Source organism: Mauremys mutica, chromosome 8 (assembly GCF_020497125.1).
Source record: "Mauremys mutica isolate MM-2020 ecotype Southern chromosome 8, ASM2049712v1, whole genome shotgun sequence".
NCBI lineage: Eukaryota > Metazoa > Chordata > Testudines > Geoemydidae > Mauremys > Mauremys mutica.
This window is the reverse complement of record NC_059079.1, coordinates 7679649-7698144: the sequence shown is the minus strand read 5'-3', so window position 1 is coordinate 7698144 and position 18496 is coordinate 7679649. Positions and strand designations below refer to the sequence as shown.

At 38.6% G+C, this 18496-nt stretch overlaps 1 protein-coding gene across 6 annotated transcripts in view; it reads left to right on the top strand.

Moving 5' to 3' along the window:
- Positions 1-18496, top strand: part of SPATA6 (spermatogenesis associated 6) — a 72821-nt gene that overhangs the window by 11319 nt on the left and 43006 nt on the right. For 5 of the 6 annotated variants that reach the window (XM_045026756.1, XM_045026761.1, XM_045026757.1 and 2 more), the window contains exons 6-10: positions 4994-5074; positions 7583-7861; positions 9744-9831; positions 12709-12749; positions 15495-15676. In XM_045026756.1, the coding sequence (XP_044882691.1) occupies positions 4994-5074; positions 7583-7861; positions 9744-9831; positions 12709-12749; positions 15495-15676 (671 nt within the window). The remainder of the gene's footprint in view (positions 1-4993; positions 5075-7582; positions 7862-9743; positions 9832-12708; positions 12750-15494; positions 15677-18496) is intronic. The other variant, XM_045026759.1, reaches the window with a different exon arrangement.

Sequence of the window (18496 nt, the reverse complement as noted above, 5' to 3'; positions counted from 1 at the left end):
TAACAGTGGAATACCAAGGGAGGAAAAAAATCACTGTTGTAGTGTTAATGATGGTGGCCCATTTCAAACAGTTGACAAGAAGGTGTGAGTAACAGTAGGGGAAAATTAGTATGGTAAAATTACGTTTTGTAATGACTCATCCACTCCCAGTCTTTATTCAGGCCTAATTTGGTGGTGTCCAGTTTGAAATTAATTCCAGTTCTGCAGTTTCACATTGGAGTCTGAGCATACTTCATTTGAATGACTTGAGTAGCAGAGATGGGCTTATGATGATAGGTTGTATTTGAATGAACTTTGTTTAAATGAACATTTAGTTGGGTGAGTTGGAATCCAAATAGGTGTGTGTAAGCGATTTCTCTTGTACCACAAAATTGTAACATCATGTGATGCAATTTGAAGCCTGCTTATAACCAATCCAGATCTGGACCAGGAGTGTTTTTATGTCAAAATTCAATACACAGGTGCACCTTGTTTTCGAAGATTCCACAATAACTGCTCTATACATACCTTACTTTTAGCATCCTATGTGCATGTTATCAAATATATTTAGTTTGATGATAGATACAATATAAAAGCAAATCATACTGCATCAGGGTAACTTCTAATAGTAATAGGAAGGTTTCTTTTTCCCAAAGAAAATATAGTCTTATTATACATTGCTGTTTAGGACTTGCAGTAAATATTTGATGGTAGAGTAGTATAAATATGAAGCTTATTAGAATTTTTTAATTAAAATTTTGAATTCTTTAATTCCATTGAAAAGCTAGTTCATGTCTCCCCAAATTCTTTATGGTAAATCAAATGCATTTTTATTTGTATTCATTTTGAAAGGCTGTCTACCTCTTTGTGATACAAGTGTCCAGATAGTTGGCTTTTTGCAACAATCACTGTAATGAACATGGTAGTTCAGCTGTGCTTTAGGGCCTTTGATTCTTGTTGAGGTGTTGAGAAGAGCCAGCTGGGGCATTGGCAGCTGCATAATGAAGCTGTGGCAGCCCTAAAAAGACTGGAATGATGGAATGGAAAAAGGTGCTCCAGTCTCTCTCACCCCCAGGAAAGTATGTGGAGCAGTTTAGATGGTGAAATCCGTTCCTGCAGAAGCATGTGCCTCCTCCCTCCCAGAAATATGGAATGGTTTAGAAGGGTAATGACTGAACCCCAAGAATAATTTAAACAATTTGCGTCTCCTTTCTCTAGCTGATGGTTTGGGCAGCCATGAGGGAAACAACCTCCCCTTCCAAACCAAGATGAAAGAGTCTCAAATGTTCCTTCCCAGATCCCCATCATACCAGCTGTGTTTCCTTTTGGGTAGGTCTCCCTCTACTCTCTAAACTGCTTCAGCTTCCTGAGGTTTGGAATGATGGGTGCTTCTGCCCCGCCCCTCTGCTGTCTTCCCTCTTGAGTGAAGGGTGTTCCTAAGCTGCACCAGTAAGATATACTTGCTAATCCGGTGGGCAGCAATCAATGTATGTAAATTTTATTGCAAATAGTAAAATATTAATCATGATCTTGAGAACCAAAAGCACTCACCTAATTTCCACACTAGTCAATTGAGTTCTTCCCACAAGAAAAGTTACAACATGCTGCCGTAATAAGTATATGTGACTAGTTTGGCCACAGAGATCCCCTTGGGACTGTCACCTGATATGCTGAAATTACCTCTGAGCCCTTTTTTCCTGCCAGCTTGGGACTCTAGAACCCTGCCTTGTTGAGTTGGACACGCTAGCCTGCTGCAACACAGACCTAGGGTCTGGGCCACACCCCCAAAGCTGCAGACTTGAACTAAAAACAGCTCAGCAAGTTACTTGTCTGCAGCACCAGTCACCCAGCTCACAATGGGATCCAAACCCCAAATATAAATTTATACTGGATAAATTCCTAAATTGTCTGCCCTCTAACACTGATAGAGAGAGATGCACAGCTGTTTGCTCCCCCAGATATTAATCACTTACTCTGGGCTTGTTAATAAACAAAAGTGATTTTATTAATTATAAAAAGTAGGATTTAAGTGGTTTCAAGTAATAATAGGCAGAACAAAGTAGGTCATCAAGCAAAAGAAAGCAAAAACACACAAGTCTAAGCCTAATACATTAAGAAAATGATTACAGGTAATATCTCACCCTCAGAAATATTCCAGTAAGCTTCTTTCACAGGCTAGACTCCTTCCTAGTCTGGGCCCAAGCCTTTCCCCAAGTACAGTGCTTGTTAGTTCCAGCAGACATCTCAGGTGGTAAGCAGGGGTTTTCTCATGACTGGCAGCCCCCTTTGTCCTGCTCCACCCTCTTTTATAGCTTTAGCACAAAGCAGGAATCTTTTGTCTCTCTGGGTCCCCACCCCTCCTACTAAATGGAAAAGTACCAGATTTAAGATGGATTTCATTATCAGGTGACATGGTCACATGTCAGTGTAAGACCCTTAGTTTCCATTCTTCCTGGGTTGGCCCACACTACACAGGAAGGCTTGCAGGTAAATAAACCATTTATAACCAGTTGTCCTAGTCAAGGGGAGCCATCAAGATTCTAAAACACCATTAGTGGCCCACACTTTGCATAATTACAATAGGACCTCAGAGTTATACTTCATATTTCTAGCTTTAAATATGAGAATGATACATGCATACAAATAGGAGGAATATATTCAGTAGTTTATAACCTTTGTTATGATAAACCACAAGAGACCTTTTGCATAAAGCATATTCCAATTATGTCGTATTCACACTTATAAGCATATTTCCATAAAACATACGGAGTGCAACGTCACAGTATCTTTGGCTGATAACTGTGCTACAATAATGCTTTGATGCCCAGTAACTTTTTCTTGTGTTAAAATTAAAGGTAGCAAAAGCAAGGTTACTGTTCTGGACTTCAGCTAGGCAGTGACAAGCAGTGTCTGATTAGCACTGCTAATCTGCCAGTTGGAAAGAATCCCAAGATTAGAAATCAGAACTCCTCCAGAAAGCTGGCGCTTGGCTGATAATGTCTCTAGCTAAATGTCTTACAAGGCTCACAACACACAATAAGAATACAAGGCATTCTTGGAGTTCTCTCAGAACAATTTTATTTCTTTTTTCCTGCTCCGGCGTTGTCCTGCTCATGCTTTTGCTGACTCTTCAACATTTCTGTGCAGACCTTACCTCTAAGAACATGATTAACCTGCTCTGATTGTGACTGCCTATATAATGTACTATCTTCTTCCGCTGTGAAATACTTGCAGCATCACTTAAACAGACCTTTTCTCCCCTCCAGTATCTTTCATTAGGGTCCCAATTGGGAAGCTGCTATTTAAAAAAACAACAAAAAAACACAGACTGCTTTCCCTCTTACTGCTAACAGTTTCAAACCTGTCTTCTGATGCTTCCAAAGTCCTGTATAAGCATTAACTAGCTTTACGGTGTTCCCTTGATCTAGTTCAATTTATACCCATTTGACAGCTGGGTAAACAGTTGGCACAGAGAGGCTGAGTAATTTGCCCAAGGATGCCTACACCCTCAAGACAGTGGCAGAGTAGTGAGTAGAACAAAGGAGTTGAGACTCTTTGTCCTCTCTTGCTGCTAGTCTGTCAGGTTTTCTGAGGCATCCATTGCCATAATACCTAGGTGCTAGTCGAAACTCACTCTCAAGAAACTGTTTCTCTGTTGAACAAATGTCTAAAGTTTCTGTAACAGTTTCTTTAAGAACAGTAGGCACTGTACTGAGGCTTTTCATAGGAGATGTATTAATTCTAATTTTCTCCTGTTTAGGCAGTTGATAATTCATGTAGATAATAAAAATGAGTGCTGATTAAAGAAGGTCAGCTTTAAGATGTGTTTATATCCCGTGGTTTGACTTTTTCACTAAAATTAACCACTAGATTGAATTTGTCACCATCCAGGGCTCTGATGATTGTCACGGCTAAAGGTAACGAAGATCACGTTGGGCTTTTTTGTCTCTTGCACTTCTGATTTTAGTACTCTACCTGGGGGCCAGATCATGCCATCTCATGGAGGGTAGGGAAATCAGTGGTGTAAGCATGGGGGAAGAAGGGGCAAAGAAAAGTCTCGCTCATGGAGTTCTCCCATAATTCTTAGGGTGACAGAAGCAGGGTTCACAATAGAAGAAGGCTACCTTGAAATCTCAGATGATCTTGGAGATCTACTGGGGAAGAGGTCCTTTGCCTCCATACTGAATCCAAAGCCCCTCTGTCTTTCCGTGGTAGTGCACCTTCTCTACCACCTGTGGTAGTGCCCAGGACCCCCAGGCTGTCCTGCAGAATGTCCCAGCCCTCACCCTCCTGTCTCCCTTGCCCCGCCATTTCCATGTTCAGATACCTAGACCACAGTGTGCTCTGCAGGTCTGGGGATTTGCACATGGATAGAGGTGTGGTGCTTGGAGGGGCTGGGGGATGAGGTTCCCTAGGGACAGCCTACCCCTAGCTCTCTTCTGCACAGCTGAGAAAAATGCATGTATAGATGGATCCCTCTGTCCCTTGATCTGCAGAACATGGTATGGCCCTTAATTCTGTATACATTTTTTACTAACATTATACACAGTCAGTGAATACCAAAAGTTCACAGATAAGTAAATAGAAAAACATTAGTTTACCATAAGCTATAGAAACCACAAGTAATAATGTGTTTATAAATAAAGTTTGCAAAGTCGGTAGGAATGAAACTTGCAAAGCATTACTTGAATTCTTATTGATGTTGGAACATGACATGAAAAATCTTTAAAACTGCTTTTGACAAAGAAATATATTGAAATAAAAGTCAGACCTTAATTGTTGTACAAAAGCAATGTAATCATCTGTAATTGAATTGTCAGAAATGCAAATGTTATCTTCTTGACATTTACCATTACTGTTCTGTCTTTTCTAATTATCTTTATTAAAGGCTGAAATTAACAAAGGAAATGGTTTAAAATTAGGAATGGTTTGTTACATTAGGTGACATTTATTTCTTTGATACCCTTTATCTTTAGTTGGAGCTTGATGTTCAATTATTGTCTCTCTCTTCTAGGGAATTGCACCAAAATTGAGATTTTCTACCAGCTCCCTTATTACAGAAAGCCTGTTAAGTTCAGGAAGGATTCATGTACAGGTTAGCATAATTTAACTGTTTGTGATTTAATTCCCAGATTTAAATTGACAGCTACGCTGTCAAATGTTTGCATGTGCTACTCCCTACAAACTTTTTTCATCCTTTTGTTTTGGGTAAAACAGTTGTCAGAGGTGCTTGACAACTTGATTAAATTTTTAATCAAGCATGAGTAAAGAGAAGGCTAGGTGCTTGACAGTAGGTGCTGAGAGTTCCTCGAATAGGAAACAATTAACAGCTGCCATATCCTGTGATCAGCTGAGGTGCCAGTCCCTGGTGTGTGTGGAGTTGGGAAGATGCCTTCTCGTCATTATCTAACAGTAGCAGGGTGAACATGGAGATGACAAATTATTAAAAACAAAACAAACCAATATATAAGTATAATTGTAATTATCTTGAGAAATTATTTTTGTAATGGAGATGAAGACTTCATTTTAAAAGGCGACCATCAACTTGTCAGTCAAACATCCATCTGGAAATTATGAAGCAATGATAAGTCATGCTTTAGATGCCCTAACTGAACAGACTGGAGGAAACTCTTTTTTTTCCTGCAATTTGTTTACTTTGTGTGTTTGACAGCATTTTGTGTATAGTCAGTTTCACTGTTTTGAGCCTCATTTGGGCTTCCTGTCTTATGCACTTATTTGATGACATCACTCTTTTCCACATTGTTCAAAATGGTGTTTATTAGTAATAGCGACAGCAAAACTGAAAATGAACAGGTGATAGGCAGGAATGTGCAGAGAGAGAGAAAGGGGTAGCCTGTGAATTTTTGGGTGGTGGTGGTGATGTTGGGTCTATCCTTAAGCAGGGGAGCAACATTGGGAGCAAGCCTTATCAACATTTTTAAAGGAGGATTTTTTTAATTTTTTTTTTTTAAAAAGCACATTCTCTTAGAAAACTGCTTCTAAACTGATAAACCTAAAAAAAAAAAATCAAGTTGACATTGTCACTTGAAAGAGATGCTGTCATATTGGTGTTTTTCTGAAATGTATATAGCATGTACTTGAAATTTTTAATGTACTAAAAGGTACCTGAGATTCTTAACATGTATAGTCTTAAACACGTAACCGTGAATGCAGATGGAAAGGCAAGCAATAAACATTGAATACAGCCCAGTTACTCTAATCAATTTCTGTTTCAGTTCTTATGCATTGATGTAGTGCAGTTGCATTGCATATGCACCAGAATAATGTCTGTCATCTCTTTTTATTTTAAAAGGAAAAGTAATTTCCAAAGGAAAGTCATAAAAATATACAAAATTAAATACCAATAAAATAAGGTATTTGGAGCCAAACTTTACTTGAAATTCCACTTCATTATATTGCGACTTCAAAGCCAAAATGTGCCATTGAGAAAGCATTCAAAGCATAGCCTTTTTTCCTAGTGTGTCTCAAACTATAAAGCTTGTAGAGGCAGCTGAAAGATGGCTTTGTGCTGAAATTACAAAAGAGTGATAATGTATTTCAAATTAAACTTCAGTACTGAAAGTATTAATCTTGACAGTTGACTTTTAAACTGGTAAGTGAAGAAGTTAATAGTTAGGGCTGGCTCTTAGTCAAACTAAATAACTCTTAGTTTGGTGTTGCTGGTTACAAAAGAATTGTGGCTTGTTAATATACCATGCATGTGCACAATGTGGTATTTTTAAAGCTTGTGTCAACTCCGAGTTAGACCCCTATGCTGGAATTTTAAATGGTCTCCAAACTTTGCTTCCAAACCCTGTATTTGTGGATGCAAAAAATGCCATTTTTACAGGCAAATGTTTTGGTTTTGCATTTGCATTATATTATTGGCATAACTGAAGAGGAACACTGGAAAGTGGGTCCTTAAAGTTGTATTATTATAGCTTTTTGCTAATAGCCTTTTCTTTAACAAAATACCCCTGTAAATTCCTCATCCTTCAAGAAAATGCATTTTTCAAAGCAGTTAACTAATTATGAATCTTTGGTCAGCTTCTAAAATGCATATAATTTAACCATAAACAAGAATTCAGTCTGTTGCCATCCACTATTTTTTAAAAAAATAGATATTTATTTAACCTTACACTCGGAAAGGTAAAAACTTGAAAATATTTTACAAAAAAAGATGGTAGCAAGTTGAGCAAATATTTTCGAATCTGTAAACTTTTAATCATATATGCTAGACAGAGTTGTCATTAAATGAACTAAAGTGACATAATTCAACTTAATTTTATATAGTGTCTTTAGCACCAACTGTGTGAGCAAGCTAATTGGATAAATATCAGGCACTTAACCTTAAAGTCTGACATTTAACAATGTGCATTTTATCCTCCTCCTGGTTTTAAGCACATTATTTTAAAAGGACCATTTCTGTTTGTTTTTTTTCTAAATTGCTGTGTGATTATAGTTTTGTTAGGGTAACTTGAACTGACATACGTCTATTTCTGTCGGAGATGTTGGTTCCCGCTTTGCAGATGTTTGTTGTATTATCATTAGCAATCTTTGCTCGGCATGCTGTCAAGCCACATAATTTCTCTTTTCACTTTAGGATAATTTGGATCGGGTGCATCATTCAGCACCAAATGGAAGATTACAAACAAGGTCACCAAAGAAAAACACCCCTTCACCTGAGAAAAACAGGCACTGCTTAGCAACAAAGAACTATGAGCAGCCCACAATAGCTTCTAAATCACGATCTCCATCTCCATACACAAAAAGACGAATGTGTGAGCTATCAGAAGAAGCCAGACAACGACTGGCCCATTTAAATCTGGGGCCTTTTGAATTCAGAAGAGAAACTGATAAACCTCCATTTGTAGTTAGACATGTATGTATTCTCTGCAAAGTGTTTCCCATTTAAGCTCAGATCAAACATTATTCTTTTGCTAAATATTACTTCCCAAATCCTAGTTTATATGAAAAATCTTTTTTCTCCTAAACAGCCTGCTACATAGTGATTTAAATGTAAAATTAACTAGAATAAAAGTCCTTTTGTCAGCGTTGGTAACTGACAAGGATCAAACTCTTTCATGAATACCATGTTTAAATTCTGAGTGCCCATTCTTTTTCTTCTAGCACACTGGACAGCATAATAGGTGCATAATTCAAGTTGGAAGTAATTGGTATTAGTATTAAAAGTGGCTGAATAGGATTTGAAAAGAGTGCGGTGACTTTATGAAAAGTCAGACTTCCTCCTTCGTACCTTTCTTTACATTATGATCTTGTCTTTGAAATTGTCCCTTTACTAAAATATAAACTTAATGCTTCAAGTTCCTGAGCATTCTGACCCTGATCTAGCAAAGCACTTATGCATCTGCTTAACTTTAAGTATGTGGGTCATCCTGCTGAAGTCAACTGGACTACTCTTGCTTAAAGCCAAGCATGTTCTTAAGTACTTTGCTGGATTGGGGCCAGAGTGATTAACATCTTGAAGGATCATGTTGTTTGATATGTACTTTGTTAATTTTCTTTTTTCTTAATATTTCCCATGATCACTATAAACATCTACCTTAAGAATCCAACCTCGAAAGACTGCAGAGAGAAAGAGAAATGGGGCTCTTTTGTTTCTGTGCTATGATATCAGGACTTGTGTGCAATTCCAGCGATCTTATCTGCCACATTACCTGATTATCTTAGTTACTTCTCTGATTATTCCTTTTTTTAAGCTTATTACTAATTAATTCATTAGCATATGTTGTCAAACTCTGGAATTCACTTACAAGTTTTTTCTTTTACTCCTAGATACCCTTTAGAAATTCAGATGAGCCTTAAGCAACCATTAATCTTCATCTTACCGCTTATCGTACTCCCATGGATATTATTTTTTCTTTTAACTCAAATTAGTCAATTCTTCCGTTTCTGATCTATAGGTGATGTTCACAGTGTAATTACAGCACCTTTACATGACAATTGCTGATTCTGATTACTGACTACTTTTGGGCCTCTTCTACAAAAAGAAAATGTGTATCTGCTACATTGTTTTAATGTACCACATCCAGACTTCCATTGCCTTTCCGATGTGATAACACTCCTTATGGGTATCTTTAATGCTGAGGTCTTCTTGGGCTGGGAATTCTGTGTGTTACATTAAGATCAAAATTTGAACTTGCTAAAACATTATTCTTTAATTAGGAAGAAGAGCAACGCTTTAAATATCTTGGTGAGATCTGAACTATTTCTGGTAAATATTAGATATCTAATTTGTAGTGAATGCAAAAAGAAAGGCCTTTCCTTTTTTCCTGTTATGTAACTGGTGTCTTTAGCAGACTATCTGTAACAAAGCTGCATGTTTGGCAAAGTTAAAAGAACTTGTATGTATTGGTTACTTTGAGTTACTGTAAGAAGGATCTAGTGGATTTGCATCAATATATAAGACAATAAGTTACGTCTTGTTCTGCTGCGTGTCACCCTCTCACCTCCTTTCTGGTTTGCTTTATAATTTCTCATCTAAGGATTTTTATAACTATATTCTTACATTATTGTCTGTGTATATGTAATAATACTATATTTACATGGACAACATTCTGAGAATAACTTCCAAAATATTATCATCAAAAATCTTAAATTTATAATTTGAACCAGAAAGGAGCAGAGGTGGACATGCAGGAGAAGGAAAGGTAATTTAATTTGTGTGTGTGTGTGTGTGTGTGTGTGTTGGTATAAAAAGTTTATCTCCAACACTAAACATTTTAACAATGTTTTGGCTCCAGATTGAACATCCGAGCCCCACTGTTGATGTTCATACTTGGCGTCCTACCAGAGACAGTGGACGAGAAGGTTGGTCCAGGGTATCTTTTGGCAAGTATTGACTTGTGTATCTCGTTTTAGAGACTCCTGTTCCATACAGCAGGTTAGACTTTTTAACCCATTAGTGTGGAAAGACTGTCCTTTCTTCCTAGGATTTAGCCAGGACGCTGGGATGAATGAAACTACTGTTATAAAAAAAAGCGTCTTAGGGTATCTAATTACTCCAGTAATTGGGGCCTTAGTTCTGTATCATCTGAAAATAGTGTCCCCCAACATAGGCTGGTGCATTGGTAAAGTACAGCCTCGGCTAGCAAGGAGCAAGGCACGGAGAACCCGGTGAGACACTAACTGACCCTGGCTTGGAAACCTGCAAATGCCTATTTGCTTGAACAAAGATGACACTGGAGAGGGCACTTCAATCACGAGGCCTGAGGAGCCCTGACAACCCGAACAAAAATTCCTAATACTCACTTTGAACTGTAATTATTTTAAGCCTCTGTACCTAGGATATCTGCAACCTTTCCCTTTCCTGCCAGCCAAAGTAAAATACCCTTTCACTTAGCCATGTGTCTGATTGGTTATTGGGATCCACCAGGGCTAGTGCCTACAAGGCCTAGCTGCTGAAGCCCCTATAATGCTTGCCTCTGAATTTCAGTACACCCGGCGTGCTAGTGTTAGCCTGCAGGATTGGTGTACTGGGCAGGGACAATAATTACGTATTTTCATATGCACTGAAAAATACTGGCCTTCTTACAGTGTTGGCTATGCTTTGCCATTTTATTTAGCTTCTGGTCTCTTATTTCCCATATGCATGACATGGATTATTTGCTTTCTTGCTTCCAGTAATCCATGGATTAAAGTTAGAATCCTTTAGTGGAGAACTATGTTGAATCCTCCTTCCATATAGTACATTTCCACAGACTTGGAGATTCCCTGTCTGTCTCAAGTAAAATTGGGGAAGGTGGTACTTTAAAACATGGTTTAATTTGTCCAGTATTCCTCATGTATGATAGCATGAATTGTAGTGAACTTCATCAGTATTTAGGTGTACTTTAATTTACATTTTATTGTGACTCCTTCATTGCAATTCACTATGAATTAAAAGTACTTTGCACGTTGCCCATAGTGGAAGGACTGAAGGCTCCAGATGTAGACATTGGGGATGCAAAGCGTTCACCTCAGGGTCATAAACTTGAATCTGTTGCAGTTTGATAATATCGAAGCCACATTACCACCTTACAGGCATCAAGCACTTATATGAAATGAGTTAGTGGTCTCGGGCCAGTCACTAGAGACTGAAATCTACCTCAGAAAAGAGTTGTCACTTCTAACAGTCATAAGATTCATTGGTAGAGAGCAACCCCCTGCCTGTGTCCTGGGGTGTAACAGTTATAAGGATCAGACTTCTGAAAAATACAGATTCCTGGAATCAAATGTTCTAATCCTAGAAATGACAGCTCAGTCCTCGTTCATCCTTCTGGAGGTAGCTAACTGAGTCCACGCAATTTACTGCCGGTATATATTGATCTTTTGGATGAGACTAAAAACTGGAGGTCCTGTCTGCTTTCTCGGGGGGGATTTAGAAATTTGGTTACTTGGTTGCACCCCCAAATTAGATACTAAATTCCATCATTTTGTGCCTGCAGAATCAGAGACGGTTATTGAAAAATTGGCTCTATAGATACTATGGCACTTTTAATTAAAGAAGGGTTTGGCCCAGTGCTTTAGAGAAACTTTCATCCTGAAGGATCCCAAATATATGGCCTCTTTTTTAGATATAAGCACATAGTGTCAAAACTTGGGAGCCATTGATATCAGTGGGATTTCTGTGCATGTATCTGTAGATAGAATCGTAGCCCCTTTCTGTTTGTCCCGCTCTCTGGATATCTAAAGTTGCACAGAAGAACTAAGCATTAGATACTATCAGGTGAACTCACTCTTACCTTGTAGGTGCTATCCACCAACCCCATTCGAGGCATAGCAGCACAGAGTGAGAATAGTTGGGACATTTCCAGTCCTGTGGATACACAGTGGGCTTCTCTTTTAGGGTGGAAATTTGACATCCTTTTCAAAGTGGCTTATTATAGGGTAGTAGAAAATATGGTCCATATTCTGGTTATAATTTTACTTTACATTGGTTTAAGCAATGAATAACAACATAAGCCACTTCAGTCCACTCACAAAACTGTCTTCATCCTCTGTGATGAGTTCCCATTAACTTAGGCCATGTTTACTCTGCCACTTATGTCGGAAAAATTTATGTCACTCAGGGGTGTGGAAAAATCACCCCTCTGAGCATAAGTTTCTCTGGCATAAATGGTACTGTGCACAGCACTTGAACTTCTCCCACTGACACAGCTACCGCCGCTCATTACGGGTGGTTTAGTTATGTCTACAGGAGAGCTCTCTCTCATTGGCATAGAGCAGATATGAGAGATTTTACAGCAGTGCAGCTGCATCAGTACAGCTGTGCCACTGTAAGGTCTCTAGTGTAGACATAGCCTTAGGCTGCAGTCAAACCTTAAGTTATTGTTGTCAGATGAAGAAACTGAAACCCTAAAACACTAATGGCCGTGACATTACATTGTGTAATTCAAAATATCACATAGCAGAGGGGTAGCCGTGTTAGTCTGTATCCACAAAAACAACGAGGAGTCCAGTGGCACCTTAAAGACTAACAGATTTATTTGGGCATAAGCTTTCGTGGGTAAAAACCCCACTTCTTCAGATGCATGTAAATTGCATCTGAAGAATGTAAATGCATGTAAATATATAACAGTAAATTGCTTTGGCTACTGTTTGAAAGGTGAGTTATAAGTGATTTTTGGGAAAGACTTTTTAAAAAAAAATTCCTAAACTGCATGTAGCTTCTAGACCTATAGTCTCAAAACTTGTTTAAAAATTCTGCTGGGGTTCACTTTTTTCCAGATCCTTCTCTTCTTGGCAGTTATAGACCCAAGCATACTAAAGTAAGTAATGCAAATAAAATTGCATGTAAATTTGTCTGTTTTGGAGAGTGTGGAGTGTGGAATAGAAAAGCGTGTAGGATTTCTGTTGAAGGTGCCTGAGTGAAATCAAGTATTCAACTTCTTCATCTTGTTTGATGCTGTATATTGGACCATTACTTAAATATAGATACTGTTTTATTGTACTATAAAGCGTTCTCAAAACATTCTGCACAAACTGTTAACACTATGGACATAAACTCATAGTAAATAATCATGTTCTGCAGTTATAGAACCTAATTTTTATTTACAGTAAGGTCACTTCCACTTTATGATGCCAGGGTGAGTCAAGGCACTTTAAAGTGGGTGCGAAATTATATTTACATTCACTTCAAGAGGATCTCTTGTATCACCAGAGCATTGGTGTAAATGAGAGCCAGGCCCACATTGTTTTACTTTTGTTTTGTTTTGAAGCTGCTGCTCATTACTTCAAATGTTTGGCTCTTGTGATTATTCTCAAGTTTTGTCTTTCCTTTCTCAGCTAGCTGCTTTTCACATGTTCTCGGTTGGGATGGAGGGGCTTGTTTATCTCACCCACCTGATAGACGTGTGAAATGAGATGTAACTTGTTTATCCTTTTTTTCCCCCTAATTTTTGTTTTTCCTGAAATACCCTGGAAATTTTATTAGCAGACTGTAGACCATTAATTATTGTACGTGTGCCCTATTAGATTTCCTAATGGCTGGCAAGAGAGATGATGCAGGGAGGGAGAAGGAAAGTGAATGAAAAGGATAGAACTTTGGTTCAGGCCAAACATTCTTGTCAGCCTCTCAACTTTCACTATGTAGGACTGCAGTTTTATGTAGCATGTAAATCTAATCTATTGTGCTGCTTCTGGATTGTTCCATAGTGATAAGTGATAAACTGTACAGAGAACTTCTAAATATGCTTTTATGATGGATGTTTTAATTCAAATCCATTTTTCTCAAATGGGGAAGAGGATAGTAGTGGCAGTCATTGTTTGGAACACATAGATAACACAGAGACAGATTAAATTCATCACTCTCCTGATGCCCTTAAGCATTCCTGGTTCCAACAAAAAAATACAGGCAAAAGGGAACATACCTTTTCTGTTGCCAAAAATAATTGTATAGCTCTGAACTAGATGGTGTTAATACTGTGTAGAGTAAGAGGACCTGAGAATTACTATTGGTGTAATGTAGCTGTTAAGGGGAAATCATTGTTAAATTTAATAAAGCAGATGATATTTGGGCATGCTGTTTGTGTGTTTAATCTGAAGATTACATTTGAATGGGATTCTAATTTTGTAGCGAACATCAGATGCCTCTTTTAAAATTGTTAGGTGAATTAGCTCATGGGGCCAAAATGTTAGGACTCCCCTGGCTTTTATTTGTTAATTTAGGCCTTCTGTGTGGTGTGACTGGGGCATTAAAGTTTGGTTAAAGTTCACCTAAAAATATTGTTTTGTACAATGGGGTCAGATACAGTCCTGCTTTTCCGAGGGTTTCCTGGCTAGCATGGAGAATCCCATGGAATATTATTGAGTTCCTGTACATGCGTGGTGTAAAATAACAAATTAAATTCCTTTCTCCCACAGGATACAGGAAGCTTTAAAGGGCCAATGGTGTAAAGCTTTAGTCAAGGTTACATTTGAATAAGGCTATGATGAATCTCTTTGTAGGAATATATGAGAACAGATCGAATCTTGATCTAGAAATGCTATTTTTGTATAAGTGGGCATGGCAAACAAGATGAGACGTGGCCTGTTCCCCATAGCTGGAAAACGTGCATCCTTATCCTGCCCCACATCTTTGTCATGGAGCCTTTTCTGGCATCTCTATCATGTCCAAAGGTCTCCCTTATGGGGTTGAAGCAGTATCTAGAGATCAAGAATTTGGCCCTGGTTGATGGGACCAGCAGGGAGTGAGATGCTGGATCAAGATGGCGGAATACTAAAGGTTCATCACAGTGGGACACCTTTCTGTGAAACTTAAGGAATATAGCAACCCTTCTAATCCCTTTTGCACTGCTTACACATTTTTCATTAGCAGCAAACCCCATCACTCAGGCGTGCAAGTTGTAACTTTCCTTAGCACTTTACAAGCTTAGAGAGAAAACCCATGCAAAATGCACTGTGTGAGTGTAGTATTCAGTTTTTTAAAGGGTCATAACTTGGGCAAATAGAGAACACTTCCAGTGGAAATCTCCAAAGACTCTTTTCACTAGAAAGCTGCCAGGCACTTTCTTCAGTGAGGGCTGTTTCAGATTTTTGCTTCTAATTTTTTTCAGCTCTGTAGCTTGTCCAAAACAGTTGCAAAAAAAATTCTCTTATAATGGGGAAAATGTTGTCTCCCTCCCCACCACCATCTTGTTTGATATCCAGTATGACTGAAGAGCTTTTGCTGAGACTAAAAAGTCCCTGTGCAGAAACCAATCCTGGAAAATTTCAGCCCAAAAGGTGAAAACTTCAAAAAAGATATCAGTGACTGAAAACAGGGGGTTAGACTGGAATGCAATCTTAATTATGGGGGGTGCTGCCGTTCCCACTCCTATGTTCTATGCAAATCTCTGTAAATAATTGTCTTATGAGTATTGCTTAATACAGACAAGTCTAATTTTTACACTTTGTTTTACATACAGAAAAAGTGGATAGTGTACATCTCTGCTCCCTGTTAGCTTATGCACAGGCATAGCCAAGGCACTTCTTATATATTGTTTGAAGTTCTGCTGCTGTTTTTTCTCTGACAGATTATCAGGTCTCATCATGGGAAAGACTTAGATGGCTCTTCTGACAGCTGTGATGAGCACCCTATCTCGGGTACTGCTACTAGGCAATTTCGTTCTACTAGTTCATTAATACATTCAGCACCCTCCTCATTGCAGAAACATTCCACAAGTCCTGTACTAAACCGTTCTTCTCTTAGAGAAAGGTAAAGGCTTGTTTTCATTTGTTGTCTGTGAAATTTTAGAAGAATTGGCAATAGTGATTTAACAGTTATGTTTGCATAACTGTAGGTTGACTGTTTGGGGTTATACAGGCTAAAATGACTGTGGATTTCCTGTTACTTTATGTAGTCATTTGAACTGTCGGCAAGGGATCACACGTACAAAACTTAGGGTGTCAATCTTCTCTCAGCTGCATTAGTACAGCCCAACTGACATGGGTCCCAACATCACGGCAATAAAAATCTCTTCTCCAATTGCATGTTTTGAATATTTGGTATAACTCAGTCCAAGTTTTGGCTCTGAAAGTCTATTATATATCTCAAGCAAAATGCTAATGTTCCAAAGACTGACATAAACATCAGGAACTTAAATGTGGTGATTGCATTGGTAAAATATTCTGAAGGTGTTTTCAACTTTTTACTTCTGATTGTTTTTCAACCCCAGTATTTGTTTGTATTTATAATACAATTATTTACAGCTTCTTTATATAAATAGAAACTTTACTTTAGGGTTTTCTTTAAAAATATGTAGAAATATAGTTTTAGTGGGACATATGTGGGCTGGATTTTAAATCCTTGTGAGAGTTTAAGTTGGTGTCCCCTTACCGTTGCCCTCTGCCTGACACTTTTACAGCGTTCTGACTACTATAACTGAGAGATTAATGTGTATTGTGTGTTAATGTTTCTCTTTTTTTCTCCTTGTTTGTGTATTTGATAACTATCTGTGTGTAATTAAGGTCACTATGCCACCCTAATCGATTTTACCCCCTATTCTTTTGTGTGGGTCTTTCACAGGCCATAGACGGGAGAGAGCAACACTTCGAAAACAACCTTTAGCTTTTTTTTTTTTTTGCATGGTACTCATCTTTGCCAGTCCAGCTCAAAATCAGGTCAACATTCTTGCTGTTTCACTTCACAGGTCTTTCCCCAGCAGAGATTCAGAATTGTGTCCAATGACGTCGTGTCCCCTTCCTATCAGTAGGGGGCACCAGTGTTGTTAATAAATACCCACTGTTTCCTTACTTGAGATCCAAGACTTTTTAAAAAATGTAAATGTTTAAAAGAAATCTTTTGGCAGAAGCAAAATCATAAAATAAGAAAGCAAAGAGGCAGGAGCAATGAAAACGTAGTCTAAATCTGACCTTAATATTAGTACTGCTAAACGTACTAAGGTTTTAACAGAATATATACCGAAAGTTACATTTGAAGTTGGCAAACATGTAGCTAGTGTCAGCTTTTCGAAATGTATTAAAATACCATTGTTCAAATCACCTAACTCTGTAGAACGTCAGTATTGCTGAAAGCATAACACAATACATCTAGACTAGAATGGAGCCTAGGCTATATAATGCTAGTCAGCACATAGCAACAACAAAACTTTGCTAAATAGGTGTGAAGTGAGTGTCCTTCATGATATTACTTCCCCAGAGCCCCACTGTTCCTGTTACTTGCATAACTATGCAGTCCCAGAACCTTTTTGAGCAATATATGGAAGGGGGGGGGAGAGGGTTTGCATAATTTCCATGAATCCTGCATTGCATAGCCCAACGGTATAAATACTGTGCCCTTTCTAATAGTCCCTCGGTTTCTGCCTGCCTGCCAGCCAGAGTGGTCGTAAAACTGCTCCCTTTTTCTTCAGTGTTTGATAAATAAATCAAATAGTAAATAGTTAGATGTTGGGCTAAGACTGAAAAGTTTGCTTGTTATTTTAAAGTTTTGTCTGTTTTTAATTTTTCTCAATTTTTAGGTCGCATTGTGTCATTGTCTTAGAGACATCTAAGACAATGGGTTTAAGACAGGGGTGGGCAAACTTGACCTGAGGGCCACATCGGGTTTCTGAAATTGTATGGAGGGCCAGTTAGGGGAGGCTGTGCCAGGCATTGAAATGGGTTCCACCAGCTAAAGATCTAAGTTCTTTGGTTGGAGCTGAGAAGAGAATGCACAGTCATGATACTTGGTCATTTTTGGTGTGCTGAGAGACAAATCGGGCTTTGAGAATCATGCATCCAGTTTGAAGTAATCCTTTCCATTCTGCAACTGGCAGGTGTAAAAACTCCCTAACTGCTGATTTCAGTCTGAAAGGTGTGGAGCATCATGAGTGGTCACTCCTGCCCTCAGGTGCTTGTGTGATTCCTGCCAGGTGGGATCGCTGGAACATGGATTCATTTGCTACCAGTCAGAACAACAAACCACAATCAGGTTTGCTTGAGAACAGTCAAAGATCTATGTGTAGGACTCCTTTCTTTTGCATTTCTTTTACTCCTTTCTTCTGTTTTCTCTCATTCCCAGAGTACTGGGAAAGTTTTGGCAGCATAGAGTTGGATGATCTTAGTTAATCCAATATGAGTCCAGTTGATCATGTGTGTCCTGGCTCCATTGAAGTCTATGGAAGTTTTGCCTTTGACTTCAATGGAGTCATGATTCCATCCCAGGTTCTTGGCTTCTAGTTTTGTCCCCAGGTTGTTTATTCACTCTCTCCCTAAGTCAAGATCCCCTGTCCCAGCAGGATAATGCATCCGGACTTCAAGGTCCTTCGTCTCATGTTATAGAGATGTCTTAAAATGGAGTCCAGAAAGTCACCTCCACTAGAAAGCAGAATGCTGGTAAATATAACTGTTTTTAAAAGTTTGCTCACCGTAGAGGCTGTGACCTGGTTTCCTGTCCAGTTCCAATTTATTTAGACTTTCTTCTCTCTCTGTTATCAAAGCTGTTCTTAGGTAAGCATCTGCAGTTTCCATCTGCTATTACTGCTTATGTTGGCCCTGATCCTGGTCCTGTGAAAAGGTGCTCTGGCTTTGTCTGTTC